Raw genomic sequence first — 17744 nt, 5'->3', positions numbered from 1 at the left:
TGAACTCTTGGAATCAACTAAAAACCTCATCCTTAGTCTTCAAGAAGTATATCCAAGTCTTTCTAAAGAAATCATCAATAAAAGTAACATAGTACTCATATCCTCTGAGAGATTTCGTCGACATCAGTCCACAAACATCTGAATGTACTAGATCAAGAACACCCTTAGATTTGGTGTCACTCCTTGGAAAAGATGCTTTCGCAAACTTCCCCAACACACATCACTTACATACATCGTCATGCTCTATGCTCACCTCTGGAACACCTGTCACTGTCTCACAAAGCAATCTACGTGCTCCATGATGAATATGGCCCATCCTCCTATGCCATAGCTCTCTAAGATCTCTAGGATTACTGTTTCTCATAAGTGCCTTAGGAGTATCAAACTGCAATCTATAAAGGTGACCACTCCTAACTCCAATAGTTATGGGTGATTTCCAATCCTTGTGCTTAATCAACACATTTGTCCCTCTAAAGAGTACATTATACCCCCTATCCTGAGGAACAGATACATAAATCAAATTCATACCTAAGACTGGCACATATAACACATCATGAAGTGGAATTATCTTTCCATTCTCCCTTTGAAACTGAACAGTCCCTTTCCCAATAGGGTTGAGTTTGGACAAGTTTCCCATAGAAATTTGGATGTTGGTGTCCTCCTCCTTGTAACTGGAGGAGTACTCTCTAACTCCTGTCATATGAAATGACGCCCCACTATCTATATACCAAACACACTGTGAGGTTGAGCTAACCATACAAGCTATGAGTGCAAACTCATCTTCCATTCTACTGGAGAGTTCTTCCGCACTTGCTGAAGCTTCCACCTGCTTCTTACCCTTCTTCCTCTATGGGAAATCACTGACATAGTGGCCAAACTTGTGACATCCAAAGCACTTGACCTTAGAAAGGTTCTTCTTCTTCTTCTCACTTTGTGAATTTGATCCTTTGCTAGATCCCTTCTTTGCTTTCCCTTTACTCGCTAGGGCAACGTTCTCTTGTTCCACCTCATTTTTCTGACTCTTGTTGGCCCCATTGACAAGACTTAGTCTAAACTCCTCCTAAGTGAAATCAGTCCATAGTTGATCCAAACTCGGTAAAATATCTCGTCCACTAACAACTTGAACAAAGACACTCCATTGTTTAGTAAACCCATTTAGGGCTATTCTCACTAGGTCTTCATCACTAGGGCTATCTCCAACAGCTGCTAACTCATCCTTGACAAGTCTGAGCCTGGTGAGGTAACTTGTGACATCTTCTCCCTGATTCATCCAGATATTCTTTAGCTTCTCTCTGAGAATCAACTTCCTGTTGGTGGTAGCATTCTGGTATAGATTCAAAATGGTGTCCCACATCTTCTTCGTTGTATGTAGCTCCGAGATATGTGGAACAATATGATACTTGACACATCAAGGATTATCCTCCTCGCCTTGGCATCGTCCTTTCTATATGCTGCAAGCTGTGTTGCATCCGTTGGTACAAGTACAACACTGGTAGCATAATCCTTGATACCATTCTCTTCCAACAATAAAGAAATTCTAGCCTTCCAGACACCAAAATTTGAGGCACCATCCAATCTATCCTGATCTCTCAAACTAGCTGAAGCTATCTCAAGGGTTTAAAGCAATAATAAATCTAAAGAGATCAAAATTTCTTTCCTAGGGAAAAACTCTTCTACCCTTAACAATGCTCTGATACCATGTGAAAAATCAACTATTGCAGTCACTGATTATTAATCTCCTATCATAAACGATTATTAAACTGCTGAAAACAAATTCTCAGCTAATATTGAAAAATAACACAACTTTTAACTTCAGTTATAAAATACGAAAAGAAATGAACAACACAATGAACACAATATTTTCGGACAAATTGTCCCTAGAAAAACCCTTAAGGGAAAACCAATTCTATAGATGAGGAATTATATTAAACTTCAGCAAATCAAGAGATACAAAATTCCTTGCCTCTCATTGGCAGAACTCCGACAACCTCCTAATTTCTCCCGCTAATATTCCCCACTGCTATCCCCATGCTAACACTGCGCCCTTGCTAACACTGCAAGACAATTTGCTATCACTGCAAAATGCTTCTCCAAAACTTGTCTCTCCAAATGACCCAATGACCCCTTTTTATACTACCCTATTGGAAAAACCAACGACCAAGATTAAATCAAACCAACGGCTGAGATTAAGACAACTCGACAGCCAATAATAGAATTGGTTGCAAGGTGTCCAAAAGGGAATCACTAAAATTAGTAAATAATTATCCTTGCAACAACCATTTACTAATTCTCGGCAAGTGGACAAATAGTTGTCCAAACTACCCATAACTAATGCTGCTATACATAGATAAGGACGAACAACTGTCCAAGCTACCCATAAATACTACTGCTATTTCCGGGTCAGAAATAACAGCTGTCCAACTAACAATAATTAACAACGCTCCTCAAAATGAGAAACCAAGAAACCAACAACCAACAAGACTACAAATAATATACTAGGTGGTATAATAATAGTGAGATGATTTTGAAATATAAATATTATATTGAGCAGGATAATCCTGAGCAGGATGATTTTAAAATTTAAAATTTCAATTTCTGTATAAATTTCTGTTACTTTTATGCTCTTTTAAATCTGTCTTGATGTCTGTTCTGTCTATTTTCATACCATGAGGATGTCATGTTAACATACATATTAACCTCTCTTTGCATCAGGATAGAAGAAGCCTCCTCAATGAGACTCAGCCTGACTCAGCCTTAACCCCTACGAAGGTCCGTCGAAGATTCTTGTTTCATTTACAAACGACACGCTACCTTGACTAAGTCCTCGCCTGCTCTCTTTTTCAAAACTCAACTAATTCACCTGGACGCGCTTTTGTACGCAATTCTGCAAGTCACTCTGCGCTGTTTTTTCCACCTATTATAGTATCTCCTAATGCTTTTCTCAATCTCAGCATTTTAATTAAGCGGTGAATGCTTGGCGGAGAATTTAGATTTCTTATGTCAACTTCTTGAACATTTTGAGAGTTGGGAGTGTCTTCCATAGACTGAGATGGAATTGTTAATTATTTTTTTTAAATTTTTAAATTTTTGATATTATGTAATTTAATTTAAGTGAGTAATAACAATTTATTATTAAATAATTTTTTTGAATATTGTATATTTTTAATGCTATGTATTTTAGATAAAAGTAAATCTATTTTAATTCATGTGATAGACAACATTTTCATTTGATTGTTTTCTAATGGAAATTAATTTGGTATGTAATCAAATATAATTTGGGATATATCTATTAAGTATAATTTTGAAGCTTGATTTTAACAAATTTAAGAAATCACTAGAATTTGTATTGAATATGATAAATAAATCAATATAAAAGTATTGTCAAATTTTTATATTTTTTCTCATTAAATAAAAAATATATATTTATCTTAGTTTTTAAAAACAATATCACATTTCTACAATCAATATACTATTAACAATATAAACAATGTCAATAAAAAATAAAATAAACAATATACTATTAAAAATGACTTATATTAAATAGTAAATAGTAAATCTTATTTTTTTACTTTTGTCCATTGATATTAACTTTTGAAATAGTAAGTTAGGATATTAATTTTGAAATAGTAAATTCAGACATCGTAAGTTAGTGTCTTATAAATATTTTCACTTGGAGACATTTTTTATTTGGTTAAATTAAAGTAGTTGCAAAAAATATAGTTGCATTTTTATTTCAAAATTTACCTTTACCAATTCAATATAATTTCAAACTTCAATCTAATTAAAAATATATAACACTATAATTAAAAATATAATATTATTATTTAATATTATGCAACTACTTTAATTTAACCAAATGAAAAAATGCCTCCATGTTTATAAGACACTAATTTAGGGTGCCTTAATTTACTATTGCAAAAGTTGAGATTAATGGACAAAAGTAAAAAATAAGATTTACCTTTACCAATCCAATATAATTTCAAACTTCAATCTAGTTAAAAATATAATATTATTATTTAATATTATGCAACTAAAAAATTGCAACTACTTTAATTTCACCAAATAAAAAATTGCCTCCAAGTGAAAATATTTATAAGACACTAATTTAGGGTGCCTTAATTTACTATTGCAAAAGTTGAGATTAATGGACAAAAGTAAAAAATAAGATTTACCTTTATCAATCTAATATAATTTCAAACTTCAATGTAGTTAAAAATATATAACTCTAATTTAATAAAAAAATATAATATTATTATTTAATATTATGCAACTACTTTAATTTAACCAAATAAAAAATGTCTCCAAGTGAAAATATTTATAAGACACTAACTTACGATGTCCTAATTTACTATTTCAAAAGTTAATATCAATGGACAAAAGTAATAAACATAAGATTTACTATTTAATATAAGTCATTTTTAATAGTATATTGTTTATTTTATTTTTTATTGACAGTGTTTATATTGTTAATAGTATATTGATTGTAGAAATGTGATATTGTTTTTAAAAAACAAGATAAATAAATATTTATCATATTCAATACAAATTCTAGTGATTTCTTACATTTGTTAAAATCAAACTTCAGAATTATACTTATTAGATATATCTCAAATTATATTTGATTACATACCAAATTAATTTCCATTAGAAAACAATCAAATTAAAATGTTGTCTATCACATGAGTTAAAATATATTTACTTTTATCTAAAATACATAGCATAAAAAATATACAATATTCAAAAAAATTATTTAAAAATAAATTGTTATTACTTACTTAAATTAAATTACATAATACCAAAAATTTAAAAAATTTAAAAACATAATACTAGAATTATAAATTTAATTAATAAATTTCAAAATTCAACTATACACAAATTTTCTTTAAATTTTATTATTTATAAAATATAATATTAATAATAACTATCAAATAAAATATAAAGAAATTTACCTTTACCAATTCAATATATAATTTGAAAACTTCAATCCACTAAATATTGTAACACTAATTTAATAAAATAAAAATTTCCTCTTTCAAGGCTAATTTACAAAAGTTAATATCAATGGACTGAAGTTTTTGTGCCAAGTTTTAGTAATATCAATGGACCAAAGTTTTAAAAATAAAACAGTCAGTATTATCATAGTGGATACGGTAGGAAGGACACTGTCACATGTCGTACGAGACGGACATCCTGGCAGAAGCGAAATTGGGCACGCATTTGTACGGTGCAAATATGTTGCACCGTAGCCGGTGCCGTGAATGCATCACAGAACAGTCGGGCATGGACAGCTATTTGGCACGACTTCCTATAGGGCAAATAAGTTGCACCGTAGCCGGTGCCTCCCTCGCAGCTGTCAAGCATTCGAAGATTATTGAGACTTTTCCTTCTTAGTTTAATGAGATTTCTTTGAATGCACCCACTATTTTACTCCAGGTATTCAGCGATTGGACTTCACGGAGATTAGACTTACATTCCGCTGTTCTGCATCTGACGAGATATTCAAAGCTTTTCATGAAGGCTTATACGGAGATTTTTGAGATGTCTCCTTGTTAATCTTATGCGATTTCTGTAAATGCTATCTCAATTCAGCGACTGATCCACAGCCTCTTGTCATTTGCACTTAAAGACAATGGGAAACTGTATCAGTTCGTTGTTGGACTTCTTTCGTTCTTCTCTTCCTTCAACGGGAAATTCCTGCACTTCCGTTCCTCCGCGGCATCAGGAAGAGCCACCAAATGCTTTCGCTGGAATTGTAGCGCAAGCGTCTCCGTCATCCTCGGCAGTGTTGAAGAAGGGCCCGTATGACGTCTTTATTAATCATCGCGGCTGTGATACCAAGCACAAACTAGCCAGCACTATCTATCACACCCTCTATCTGATTGGATTGAGGGCTTTCCTAGATGAAAATGAGCTGGAGTTGGGGGATTCCTTACCTCAAGAAATAGAGGAGGCAATGCGCAATTCTGGACTTCATATTGCCATTTTCTCCGAGAGGTATGCGGAATCTCCTTGGTGCCTGGCCGAGCTCTGTTTTATTGTAAAATCTGGCAAGAAAATAATTCCCGTTTGCTATCATGTGAAACCCGATGATCTCCGATGGGTTGCTCAAGGGAAAGGATGTTATGCTCATGCGTTTTCGCAACATGAAGAGAAGGGCAGGTACTCCTCGACCATACTGGAGGACTGGAAAAGCGCGCTGCAGAAGGTGTCATATCTATCTGGTTACATGCTCAACAGCCCTAATGAGTAAGTAATGCAATATCCTACCTTTTCCGTTCATGAAATCATTTACATGGTACATAAATTATTCTACTGTAGACTTTTGTTTCATCGTATTTAGTTTCGCTGTAAATGTTCAGCGATGAAGGGATGCTGTTGAAGAGCATAGTGAATTCTGTTGCGGGAACAATGAAAAAAGTGCCGTTGGAGGTAGCCAAACATCCAGTTGCAATGGATGAGATTGTAGAGGACTTTGAAAGGAGTCGAGGAAAGTCTGTTCAGATTGTGGGGATTATAGGGTTTGGCGGCTCTGGCAAAACAACACTCGCAACAGAGCTTTACAATAGGAAATCCTCTTCCTTTGAGCGTTCCAGTTTTCTGCATGACGTGCGAGATGCCGCATCGAGAAACGCTCTGGATACAAAGCAGAAGAAACTCTTAGAGGACCTCCGTATGCAAGGGGTTCCAAACTTTGACAACTTTAAAGATGGCAAGGGTTTTGTAGCGGATCGGCTGAAAGGTCTTCGCGTGCTCCTAGTTTTGGATGATGCAGATCACGAGGACCAACTCGATGCTCTATTGCCTGCGAAGGAGAGCCTCGGATCAGGAAGTCTGGTCATTGTTACAACACGTGAAGGGAACGTACTTACAAAGTGGGGCATCACATCCATTTACAAAATGAGACCCTTGCAACACTTTCATGCGAGGAAGTTGTTCTGCTGGCATGCATTCTTACAGCCTTTCCCCCAACAAGGCTTTGAAGACTTAGTTGAAAAATATATAGATTCTTGCAAAGGGTTGCCTCTGTCTTTGAAGGTCATTGGAGGGCAGCTTTATGGTAAAAGATCGAAGGATTATTGGGATTCTCAGCTAGATAAGATCCAGAGAATATTGCCCGAGGAGATTTTGGAGAGGCTGAAAGTAAGTTACGACGCCCTCGATGAAGATGACAAAGAAATTTTCTTGGATGTTGCATGCTTCTTTATCGGTGAAAGAAGAAGCTCGGCAATTGCTGTGTGGGATGGATCAGGCTGGAGCGGTCTATGTAGTTGGGAAACGCTTCTCAACAAGTGCCTCGTTGAGGTTGATGCTATGTTTGGGGAAGAGCGTATAAGGATGCACGATCATCTGAGGGATTTGGGTAGGCAAATCGCAAAGACACGCTCACCTTCCCGAATCTGGCATACAGGACAGAGTATGCACATTCAGGTGGAATTAAATCTTCCCTGCCATTAGTCATAGCATAGAAACCTTATTTGTCTATGTTTTTCATTTTTATCCTTTATTAAATTGTAAGTCGCGTTGCTGTTCCTTTTTCCACTTTAGCGAGGAATGCCGGTTCGGGGCATAATGCTCGCCACAGGTCGAGAAGGTGAGCCACCTTTCAAGGAGTACATGGAGATGATGAGAATTTCAAATGTTAGGGTAGGATTACAACTTCTTCGTGTTCGAGAGAATGAGCTGACACCGGAATGTAGGGAGCTATCGAGAGGCCTTCTGTGGCTTCGATGGTCTGACTTTGGGTATAGAAATATTCCACAATGGCTCTCACTGGAGAACATTAGGGTTCTCAGTTTGTCCGATTGTAGGAGTTTGGAATCATTGTGGGAGGATGATCATGTAAGAAATTTGCTTGGCTGTTTAACAATAAATAGAAAGAATGATTCTGATGTTTTAAAGTGCTTTTGATCAGTTTTAACTCGAAAGAATTGTAAATTGGTTGTGCGCAGGCTCCTATGGAATTGAGAGAGTTGGAAATTGATGGTTGCGTCGAGCTCCGAAGTCTTCCTAGGTCAATAGGCTATCTCAAGCATTTGAAAAGATTAGTTGTCACCCCCGGTGGCTACCGGGTCCAGTTGTCGAGTCTCCCAGAAGAGTTTTGTCGACTTCAGTCCCTGGAACATTTGGTCTTAAAAAATTGCGAAGAGCTATCAAGCCTACCAAACTGTTTTGGGAATTTGGTAAATCTGCGACATATAGATTTGGGGGATTGTAGGCGTTTAAATTGGTTGCCCGTGTCTTTTAAGGAGCTAATACACCTCGAATATCTCAATTTATCAGGGTGTTGGAAGCTCACCTTCAAGACACTAGATATTCTGGACAAGATGACGAACCTCAAGGTATTTCAATTATTTGGATGCCATGAGTTACAAGTATTGCCTCACAATATCACAAGTCAGGCTTCTTTGACAAAGCTCGATTTCAGACATGCAAGCAGCTTAAGGGAATTACCAGCAAGCATCGATCAACTAAGCGAATTGAAAGAGCTCCTAATTGAAGGCATGTCACTGTTGACAAGGCTGCCCTCTGCTTTGGGAAACATGTCCAACTTGATCACTCTAAGACTTGTAGATTGTCCAGAGCTATCCGACATGCCGAGTTTGGCAGGATTGGTTTCCTTGAATAATCTTTGTGTCAAAGGTTGTCCAAGAATAATGAAAATCGAAGGTTTAGAGCATTTGAGTTCTCTGGAAAATTTGAATGTACAGACAGACTGGATGGTACCTGGTATACACAGTTTACGGTGCGGCGAGAGACTGCCACTGCGGACGCTGACTCTGCAAGCAGCCGACATATCAGCTTTTGGAGCTTGCATTGAAAGCATAGGTCAGATGGAGGTAATACATGTTGCAAATAATACGAAATATTTATTAATAAATTGATCTGTTTAGCTTTAACTGTTTCACAACTGATGTGCAGAAGTGGCCATGCGAAATGACAATATGGGGAAAGTTCTTTGCTAGTGCTCAGTCAATTTTGGACAATTTCGCTTTTCCTGGTCTGGGCGTGGCGAAAAAAATGGAGCATGACGAGGATTCCCCTGATTATTATAGGGGGGTGTTTGACGAGAGACGTGCTGAAACGACTTTACTATGTGAGCACACAAATCCGTCGGATGCCGCTATTGTCTGTTTTCACGCCAAAATCTATGGTTATTGTTGGAACTCTAAAGGTATTGCGGAAATAGAAAGTAGTAGGGCAACAGTGAGCCCAGGTGAATGGATACTGATGACTGTCTTCAGAGAAGTTCCCCTCTCTCTCCGTACTGATAAATGTCTTCGAGTATCAATGAAATATTTTTGTGAAGAATTGTATGTGTCGAGTGGATGGATTATAGTTGGAGGGAGAGGCGACGTCATTGCAGGTTTTAAACAACTCTTCCAAACTTTGTGTGAAGCCTCACATAAGTAGTGGTTCTTTTTAGCAGAATATTAATGCACATTTATCTAAAATTGTAAATGTTAAGCATATATCAATAAACATCAAGAATCAAATTTTGTTGATAATTTTTATGTGAGCATTTATTTATTTATTTAAAAAATATATATTGTTATTGTTACAAATTAAATTGAAGTACAATTTTATTAGTCTGATGTCATTTTATATTGTGCTATTAATTTTTTTTCCCAATCTGTCTTGTTAAAATAATATTTATATTTGAACATAATTTATGATTTATTCATTTTCAATAATATTATTTATCAAGAAAAGTAGCAATTAATGGGTGTTGTCCCAAAGTACAATCAAAAGTCTAGGCACCAATAATAGAACAATACTAGTGTCTAGTAATGAAATTAGATCTCCCTGTATCAAAGACAAAGGTCCAAAAGCGATTGACCCACACCATGGTCAACACTTTCAATGAATGACTTGGGACAAGGCCCCAAAATAGCCACAAACTTAAACCAAAATCAACAACAAAGGACCAAATTGTGCCCTTTAAAACTACTAGCAATCACTCGATCACAGGGAAAAGAAAAACTAAAACAAGAAATCACCATAACAAAAAGGGAGCAAATTCAGGTCATCATGCCTACAAAAATCTATGCAAAAGTATAGAACCAAACAAGACTATACCTCTAGCCTCAACAAACACAGTACATATCTTTCAACCACGGGTCTAGGCAAGGCTCAGCCTCCAACTTTGGAAAATACATAGTCAAAAGTCTTCCAACCCCTTGTAAACTCCCCTATCACCATAATGCCTATGAGAGGAGCAAGGAGGAGGAAGACCAAACCCTAGAGATAAAAGTTGTTCCCCTTTCTTCCGCTAACAAAACTACTTAAAGTAGCGCAAGTATACAAAATCTCGATAGGAATCTCGTCTACTTCCCAATGTCCAAATATGATCTCCACCTCAATAGGAGATTGCTCCACCTCCATAGGATTTGTGAACGTAGAAGAAAATAGGAAGACTCAGTCCATCCTCGAAGGTCATAACACACCTCTCTGCATCAATGTGTTTAGCTGCAGAGTCATCCCTTCACCACATGAAGTACACTCTCCAAACATTTTCTATCCAAAGATGTTCTGTCCAGCGAGATCTCCAACAATAAGAAAGAGATACTTACAAACAATAGAAGGAGAGTACCCTTTGAACTCATTCACCACTACTTTCCCCCAGCAACTAGCTACCTCCATAAGCTTTTCCCTCACCTGTTGAGCTATTGTTTTGCAGGATGCTTAATGAAAAGAATCCTTTCGAACTCCTTTCTTGAAAACCTAATCCGAGGATCAACTCCAATGTTCCGGGTGATCTTGCGACCTACTAGAATCTGCTCAGTTGAAGATAAATGTGTTTCTTCACGAGGAGGCCTTTGCTCATTCAAACCAATTTCAGATCAAATGATCAATTTGCTTGCTATTTCAAAATTAACCACAAAACAGATATATTTTTTGGTATTTTCTATTTTTTAATGAATGCAATCTAACAATGCAACTATATATGAATTCCTAATTTAACCAGGGGTTAGCAAAGCAAATAACAAAGATACGGTAACAAGAGATGAAAGTAAATAGCATGAAAGGGAAATTCCTATTAGACATAAACTGCGGGAAGAACGCGTCTGCGAGTTAAGCTTTCAAAAAGATCAGTGGATAACAAATGAAAGTAGGAGTAGGGCTTCCTTAATTCCATTGATGCAATCATCTGTAGGGAATTCAATAACTGTATGATGTTTCACTTTTCATCAAATCGCAAGTCCACGAAAAGTGCGCTCATGCAAGACAAAAAGCTATGAAGGAACAAAATGGTGATCTCTTCTCGGACTAGATACGTTAGCAAAATTTTTAGACCTGTCACAAACACTAGAATTAAAAGATCACACAACCAAAAACAAAGCAATAAACTTTTGGCTCTATCACATTCCATGAATATACATTCACAAAATATAACACACTTAGGTAGGAATCATTACACTCCAAATGTGAGCACCAAAATCATATATTATTGCAAAATAATGACGGCCCCAATTACATATTATAATGGAGTATTTATAAAAAATCATCTCCTCAATTTGTGTTGAGAGTGAGAGATATCTTCATGCAATAATATGCTTTTAACTTAATAAAACAGACTAATTATAAACAAACTAACAATCTAACTTGTGCTTAGTAGGACTCCATCCATTTTATATTCATTAATTGGATGCATGAGCCTTTACATGTCATAGAACAAAGACTTTATGAGAGAAAAAAGAATAAGAAAGCCTTTAGTCAAAGTAGAAGTGTTTGGAAGTGTCAAAAATAGAAGCTGATCATTTACTAGGCATCTATCAAAGTTAAACTACTGTCAGAATGTGTTTCCGATGCATGGAAAGCTCTAATTTTAGAACTAGTAGTTAACTATCAGCGCACCTCTAGAAAAAGCACACCTATGGACCTGCGCACCTGCATACCTCTAAATTCTTCAAATCTTCCAAAATATTGAAAATGCACACCTACATACCTGCACACCTCTGAATTCTTCAAATCTTTCAAAATATTGAACCTGCGCACTTGTGAATTCTTCAAATCTTCAAAACATTGAAAATGCACACCTGCGTAACTATGCACAACGATGAAATTTGTGCAAGGTGCTCAAATCGCCAAAAAATCAAAGTTCTTGGTTTTGAAAATGATTTTTGGGTTTTGCTCAAATGGGGTTTTAGATACATTTGTATACTTACTTTGATCCTTTTGATGATTTATACCATCTTTATAAAAACTTTCATAGACCCAAACTTTTGCTTCTAAAATCCCAAGGCACCTGTGCTGAATCTTGTCATTAATGGTTGCGTAAGATGAAGAACCTATTTTGGTTCACGTATCTGACCTCTATATCTTTGATCTTTAGTGTAAATTCCTTGATTTTTTCTTTTCTCCCACTACCCGATCCTTCCCAATCAGAGACCAAGTGATCCAGATTATCCAAAATGATCAAATATTTGAAACGTTTTCATACTTTTTTACAAGTTTTTCTAGGTCCTTTTAATTGGCTTTTTTGGAGGTCTTCTGCTCAAAATATCAGGTTGAAACTTTCATTGGTACCTAAAACTGTTGGAATAATGATACATTTGTCATTAGTTACAACACTTATTTGATTCTGAATGCTTACTGAGTTCATCACTCAGTTTATAGTTCATACCGAGCATTCGTTGGTTACCAAGTATGTTCAGCAGTGTTTACTGAGTCAAGAAGGTAAACGAAGGTTTTAGTGTTTACCGAGTCAGAAAGGTAAATGAAGGATTTAGTGTTTACCGAGTCAGGAAGGTAAATGAAGGTTTCAGTGATTACCAAGACAGAAAGGTAAAAGAAGTATTCAGTGCTTACCAAGTGAATTGAAAGAGTTAGTTTCTACAGAGTGACACAATGTTTACCGAGTCACCAGTGGTTACCAAGTTCCAAGCTACTCAAAGTGATTAGTATGGACCGAGCCCCTACCTCTACCGAGTGCATGACGATGCCATGTAATGTAGTGGATACCGAGTGTCAGAAGGTCACCGAGTGAGTTTGAGGAACCTGAGTTTTCTACTATCTAGCCGACTCAGTAATGTTTTGTCCACTTGTGTTTGGCCGACCTTGTTGCTGTAAATATTGGAATGGTATATAAGTAATGTATTATGCCATTTGCAAAATAGATATAATGAAGAAGAGTAACAGTCAAGCAAGAGAAAAGTAAGAATTTAATTGAGCGAATTGAAAGAGAATTAGCAGCGGTGTATTCAGCAAGGTTATCGAGGAGCAGCAAAGATATATCCATCACATCAAGTGATCAGTACATAAGATCTAATCAGCAAACCAGTTGCAAGCAGATCCACTACTTCATCCTAACAGGTGAATCAGTTTTGTAAATCCTTTAACAGGGTAGACTTAACAGTCTTATGTAAATCTCCTAACAGAGTGCATACTTCATTGTATGTTTGTAAATCCTCTAACAAGGTGGATCTAGCAGTCCTACTTGCTCCTAACAGGGCAGATCACCAGAAGTGATCATTGTAAGCTTTAATTGGCCAACTTTATACTGCAGTATTGAAGTTTGATGGGCATCATCCCCAACCCAGTTTTACTTTCAAATTGAAAGGTTTCTGGGTCACCAAATCAGTGTGTTAATCTTTTCATGCGTACAGTAAAGTAGATGAATGAATGATGAATTTGTTATTATGCTAAATTGGTTTAAATTTTAAAGCTTACTGATTCACCCCTCCCCTCTCAGTAACATTGTTAGTCCTGAATATTTCCAACAATTGGTATTAGAGCTTTGTGGTTCTCATGACAGAGCTTGACAGCTTGAGCAAAGATCAAGGACAATGGAGATATTCAGAATTGACAAAACTATTGAGAATGAGAAGCTAGATTTGGACATGGCCATGGTTCAACTCAAAGAAGCAAAGGAACATCTTTCTCAATCCCTAAAATGAAGAAAGGAACTTGCAAGACAAATAGATGACCATTTTTATGTTGAAGAAAGGATTGAAGATTTGTTACCATCAAGTAATTCAGAAGAAGTTGACAAAGCAATCAAAGAACTTTTAGAAAAGAATGGATCTCTGCAAGAAGAGGTAAGAAAGCTTAAAAGAGAGCAAGAAATACAGTCAATCAGGTTATGTGAAGTTTTGGAACAAAGAAACAAAGCACAAGAAGAATTGGAAGATAGAAGTCATGAAACTCAAAATCAATCCCTTGAACATGAAGATCTAGCAGATCAACTATCCAATGCAAATGAAGAAATCAGGATTCTTAGAGCACAAAATGAAAGTCTACAGAATGACTTAAGAACTGAGAGAGAAATCAATGAAAGCTTGGAAAATGATCTAAATATTGAAAAACAAGTCAATGAAAGGATGATGAAATCTCAAGCAAACATGAATCAATTGAATCAGCAAAATGAGCAGAATTTTTATAAGCAAAAAGGTAAAGCTGGTCTTGGATTCAAGGAAGAAGGTGAATCTTCTAAACAAGGTACTCAAAGGAATCAAAGACCCACTTGTAATCATTGTGGCAAGATAGTTCATACATCTAACAAATGTTGGAGTAATGGTAAAAGTAAATTCAATGGCAACTGTTTCAATTGCAATCAGCATGGTCACAAAGCCAATGAATGCAAGGAGAAACCAAAGTTTGAAGGCAAGTGTCACAAATGCAAGAAACAAGGACATAAGGCATCTGAATGTAGATCAAAATCACTCAATCTAGCAGAACAAATTGTCAAAGCAATATTTGGTTGGGATTACAATACTTGGTGTAGATGTCACTATTGTGGAGAATATGGACACATAGGAACAAACTGTAGAAGGCATCACCTAAGGAAGAAAGATACAACTATAAGATGCTATACTTGTACTGAACTTGGTCATATAGCCAAGAATTGCATGAATATAGGAAATGTTGAAGATGAAAAGAAAACTAGAGCTGATAATATTCGAAAGAAAATGAAACAACAGTGGATTCCTAAGTCTACCGAGCAAGAAAATTCAAATGATGGAAATTTCACTCTAGAAATGGGTGACTCCACCATTTCTAATTAGACTTATCAAGAAGGATAAGGGACTGCATCTTCAAGCCATATCCTAGGCAGTTCTAGAAAGAAGAAGTGGAAATGAAAAATTAGTATTGCAGATACAAGTCATAATTCACAGTGTTGCATCTACCGAGTAAGGTTGGTTTTCAGACTTTACCGAGCTTGGTCTGGAAGATAAGAAACGTTCTATGTGTTCACCGAGTGGCAAGGTTTACCGAGTAAGTCGATGACTATTTATAAAACCCTAATTCTCAGCTACCTTCGTACCCGAGCATTAATGACAGGATTTTGATCAAACAGGCAGAATTAGATCTCATTTTTCACTGCAAATTTAGAGTTCATAGAGAAAATATATTTTCAAGTGCATCCAAGCGAGTTCAAGTGATTTGAAGCAATTTTCTAGCAAAGAAATTGTGTTACGAAATCGTTCTGTCACCGAGTAGCAATGGCATCCACAAGCACCAGTGGCAGCAAGGCGAAGAGAGGTTCTGAAATGCTTGTGAAGGGAGTCGAATGGAAGGCGCCCAATTTCAAAATTGTTCCTACCATCGCTGAATCACTCAACCCGCATGGAGCTCAATCACAGATCCCTCCAAAGGTATTTCTTATCAATGATATTCATACTCATTTCAAGTGCACTGTGCAAGAAATAGGGACACTAGATATGGATAGTACCCTAGCCGAGTTATGCATGGATGGAACCCTAAAACCTAAGTTTAAACATTTGGAAACCAAAGGCTTAACCCATATCCCACATCTACCAAGGAGTTTCCAAGTAAAATGGGTGAGGTATATCTTAAGCCGTGTGCATAATGGACAATTGTGGTTAGAGCAACCCATCCTCATAACAAAGAAGATGGTCCACAAGATCACGGGCTTACCAATGTTGACCAAAGCTAAAACCACCAAAACCCTAGGTCGAGATGACCTCTAGAAATTAACCCAAGCTGAATGGGATGGAAGAGGTTTAAAGCTCAATAATGTTTCAGATATAGAACTGAAATTTGGTATTTGTGTTATTGCATACAAACTGTATAGTTCCAGCAGGCTGAATAGTGTACCCTGTGAGGCTATAGATTTGGCATATAAGATTGTAAAGAAAAATATGGAGTTTGACCTAGTTGATGTGCTATTAAAACAATTCAATAAAAACATGGATAGCATAAGGACTGCAAAGACAAACCCTTGTAAATTTGGTTCTTTGCTAGTTTGTTTATTTTTCTATGTACAGAAATTCTTTCCATCTAAGGGTGCAGTTGTATGGAGGAAAGATACTCCAATTTTGTATCAAATAAACGAATTCATAGCAAAAATGGGTATGAATTTTGACAAAGTAATGGATAATTATTTTGAAGATTTCAAGGAAAGGATGAACAACACGTTCAGAATACCTCCAAAACTTGTTGAAGAGTATAAGGATGATGTCTGTTTCATGGCTGACTGTGACAGAGTCTACATCCAGGCAGTCAAACCCCGAGTGGCATGGGTAAAACCATTGCCCTATGAACTAAATATTGATGATGCCAAAGATATCATTGAGGCACTAGTAAATGAACCAGTGGATCCCAAGTTGCCTACATTTGGAACCTATGAAGAGGCTAAGGTTAGAATAGAGCTTGAAATCAAGCTTCCTCAAGCAATCTCTAAAGGCAAGAGAAAGATAGAAAAGCTAAAAGTTGATACTGGACCTCTCATGATAATTGAAGAGAGAGGAGAAAATAAAGAAGAGGAGGAAGCTGAGTTTGAAAAAGAAGAAGAGCCTCAATGAAAGAAAGGTAAGGTGACTATCACCAAACCTACAAAGCAAACCACTGAAGTGTTCTCTAGGAGAACAAGACAAGGAAAGAAGGAACCTATACTTGTTAAGCCTCCACTCACCTTTGAAGCAAGGTTAAAGTAATTAGATGGAGGAGGTGGCTTCGCAAAATTCAAAGCATTAAAGTTTGAAACCAGAACAGAACAGGAGAAAATGCAAATTGAGGAACTGGTACTGAACAAAATGGATAAATGGAAATACTCCCCAAACCAGATAGCCTCTCAGATCTCCAAAGAGCTATTGGAAAGGTTGCAACCAAGATGGGAAGCTGCAACCAAGACTGTCAAAGACATTTATGAGCAGACCCTGAGGAATCTCCTGCCGAGTCTCACTAATGCTAAAGTGAAGAAATCACTGAAAGACCACGAAGGTGACATGATGACTAGATTCCACACATGTTTGGTACTTGTCAAAGACATTGAACATGTAGTAAATGATGCAACAAACATGTGGAAAAATATCTATCATCTACACAAACCCTGTGATGATACTGTTGAAATCACGGACAATGACAGTATTGATGATAATAATGATGATGATGATGGTGATGATATTGAAGATATTCCAGAAGACCTACAATCGTTAATGTTAGAAATTGAGGAAGAAGCTGAAAGAGAAATGAAGGAAGAAGTAGAACAAGCTAAGGAAGAAGAAGCTGAAAGAGAAATGGAAGAAGAAGCAGCTTCTATTGGTGAGATTATGAGCTCAATGGCCTCATCAATTGATCAATCTCCACCTGTCTTCTCTTAGCTCCAAGTTTCTACAATGCAAGTGCTTAGCACTTCATCTACCGAGTTGACGGTCACTTCTTCAGTTACCGAGCTTCCAAGCACATCATCAGCCACCGAGTCATCCACTGTAGCAGCTACTTCACCGAGTATATCTCTCCCACCTGCAGCTTGTATAGTAAGTCTTCCCAATTTCTTACTA

At 36.6% G+C, this 17744-nt stretch overlaps 1 protein-coding gene across 1 annotated transcript; it reads left to right on the top strand.

The window, feature by feature from the left end:
* Nucleotides 1–5318: 5318 nt before the first annotated feature.
* Nucleotides 5319–9506, top strand: LOC149546016 (disease resistance protein Roq1-like). Its single transcript, XM_089790950.1, has 5 exons — nt 5319–6246; nt 6360–7428; nt 7546–7839; nt 7950–8837; nt 8920–9506. Exons 1-5 carry the CDS (start codon nt 5630–5632, stop codon nt 9409–9411), a joined length of 3360 nt encoding a protein of 1119 aa, XP_089647076.1. The 5' UTR covers nt 5319–5629; the 3' UTR covers nt 9412–9506.
* The last annotated feature ends 8238 nt before the right edge of the window (nt 9507–17744 follow it).

Source organism: Cupressus sempervirens, chromosome 7 (genome assembly GCF_028749045.1).
Source record: "Cupressus sempervirens isolate cs-2001-9-10 chromosome 7, ASM2874904v1, whole genome shotgun sequence".
NCBI lineage: Eukaryota > Viridiplantae > Streptophyta > Pinopsida > Cupressales > Cupressaceae > Cupressus > Cupressus sempervirens.
This window is presented reverse-complemented; position numbering and strand designations above follow the sequence as displayed.

Bases quoted from the DNA above. Each gene is read 5' to 3' on its own strand.
- LOC149546016 (XM_089790950.1), top strand. From the start codon at position 5,630: ATGGGAAACTGTATCAGTTCGTTGTTGGACTTCTTTCGTTCTTCTCTT. The intron at 6,247-6,359 runs GTAAGTAATGCA...GTAAATGTTCAG, and splicing joins ATGCTCAACAGCCCTAATGA to CGATGAAGGGATGCTGTTGA. The intron at 7,840-7,949 runs GTAAGAAATTTG...GGTTGTGCGCAG, and splicing joins CATTGTGGGAGGATGATCAT to GCTCCTATGGAATTGAGAGA.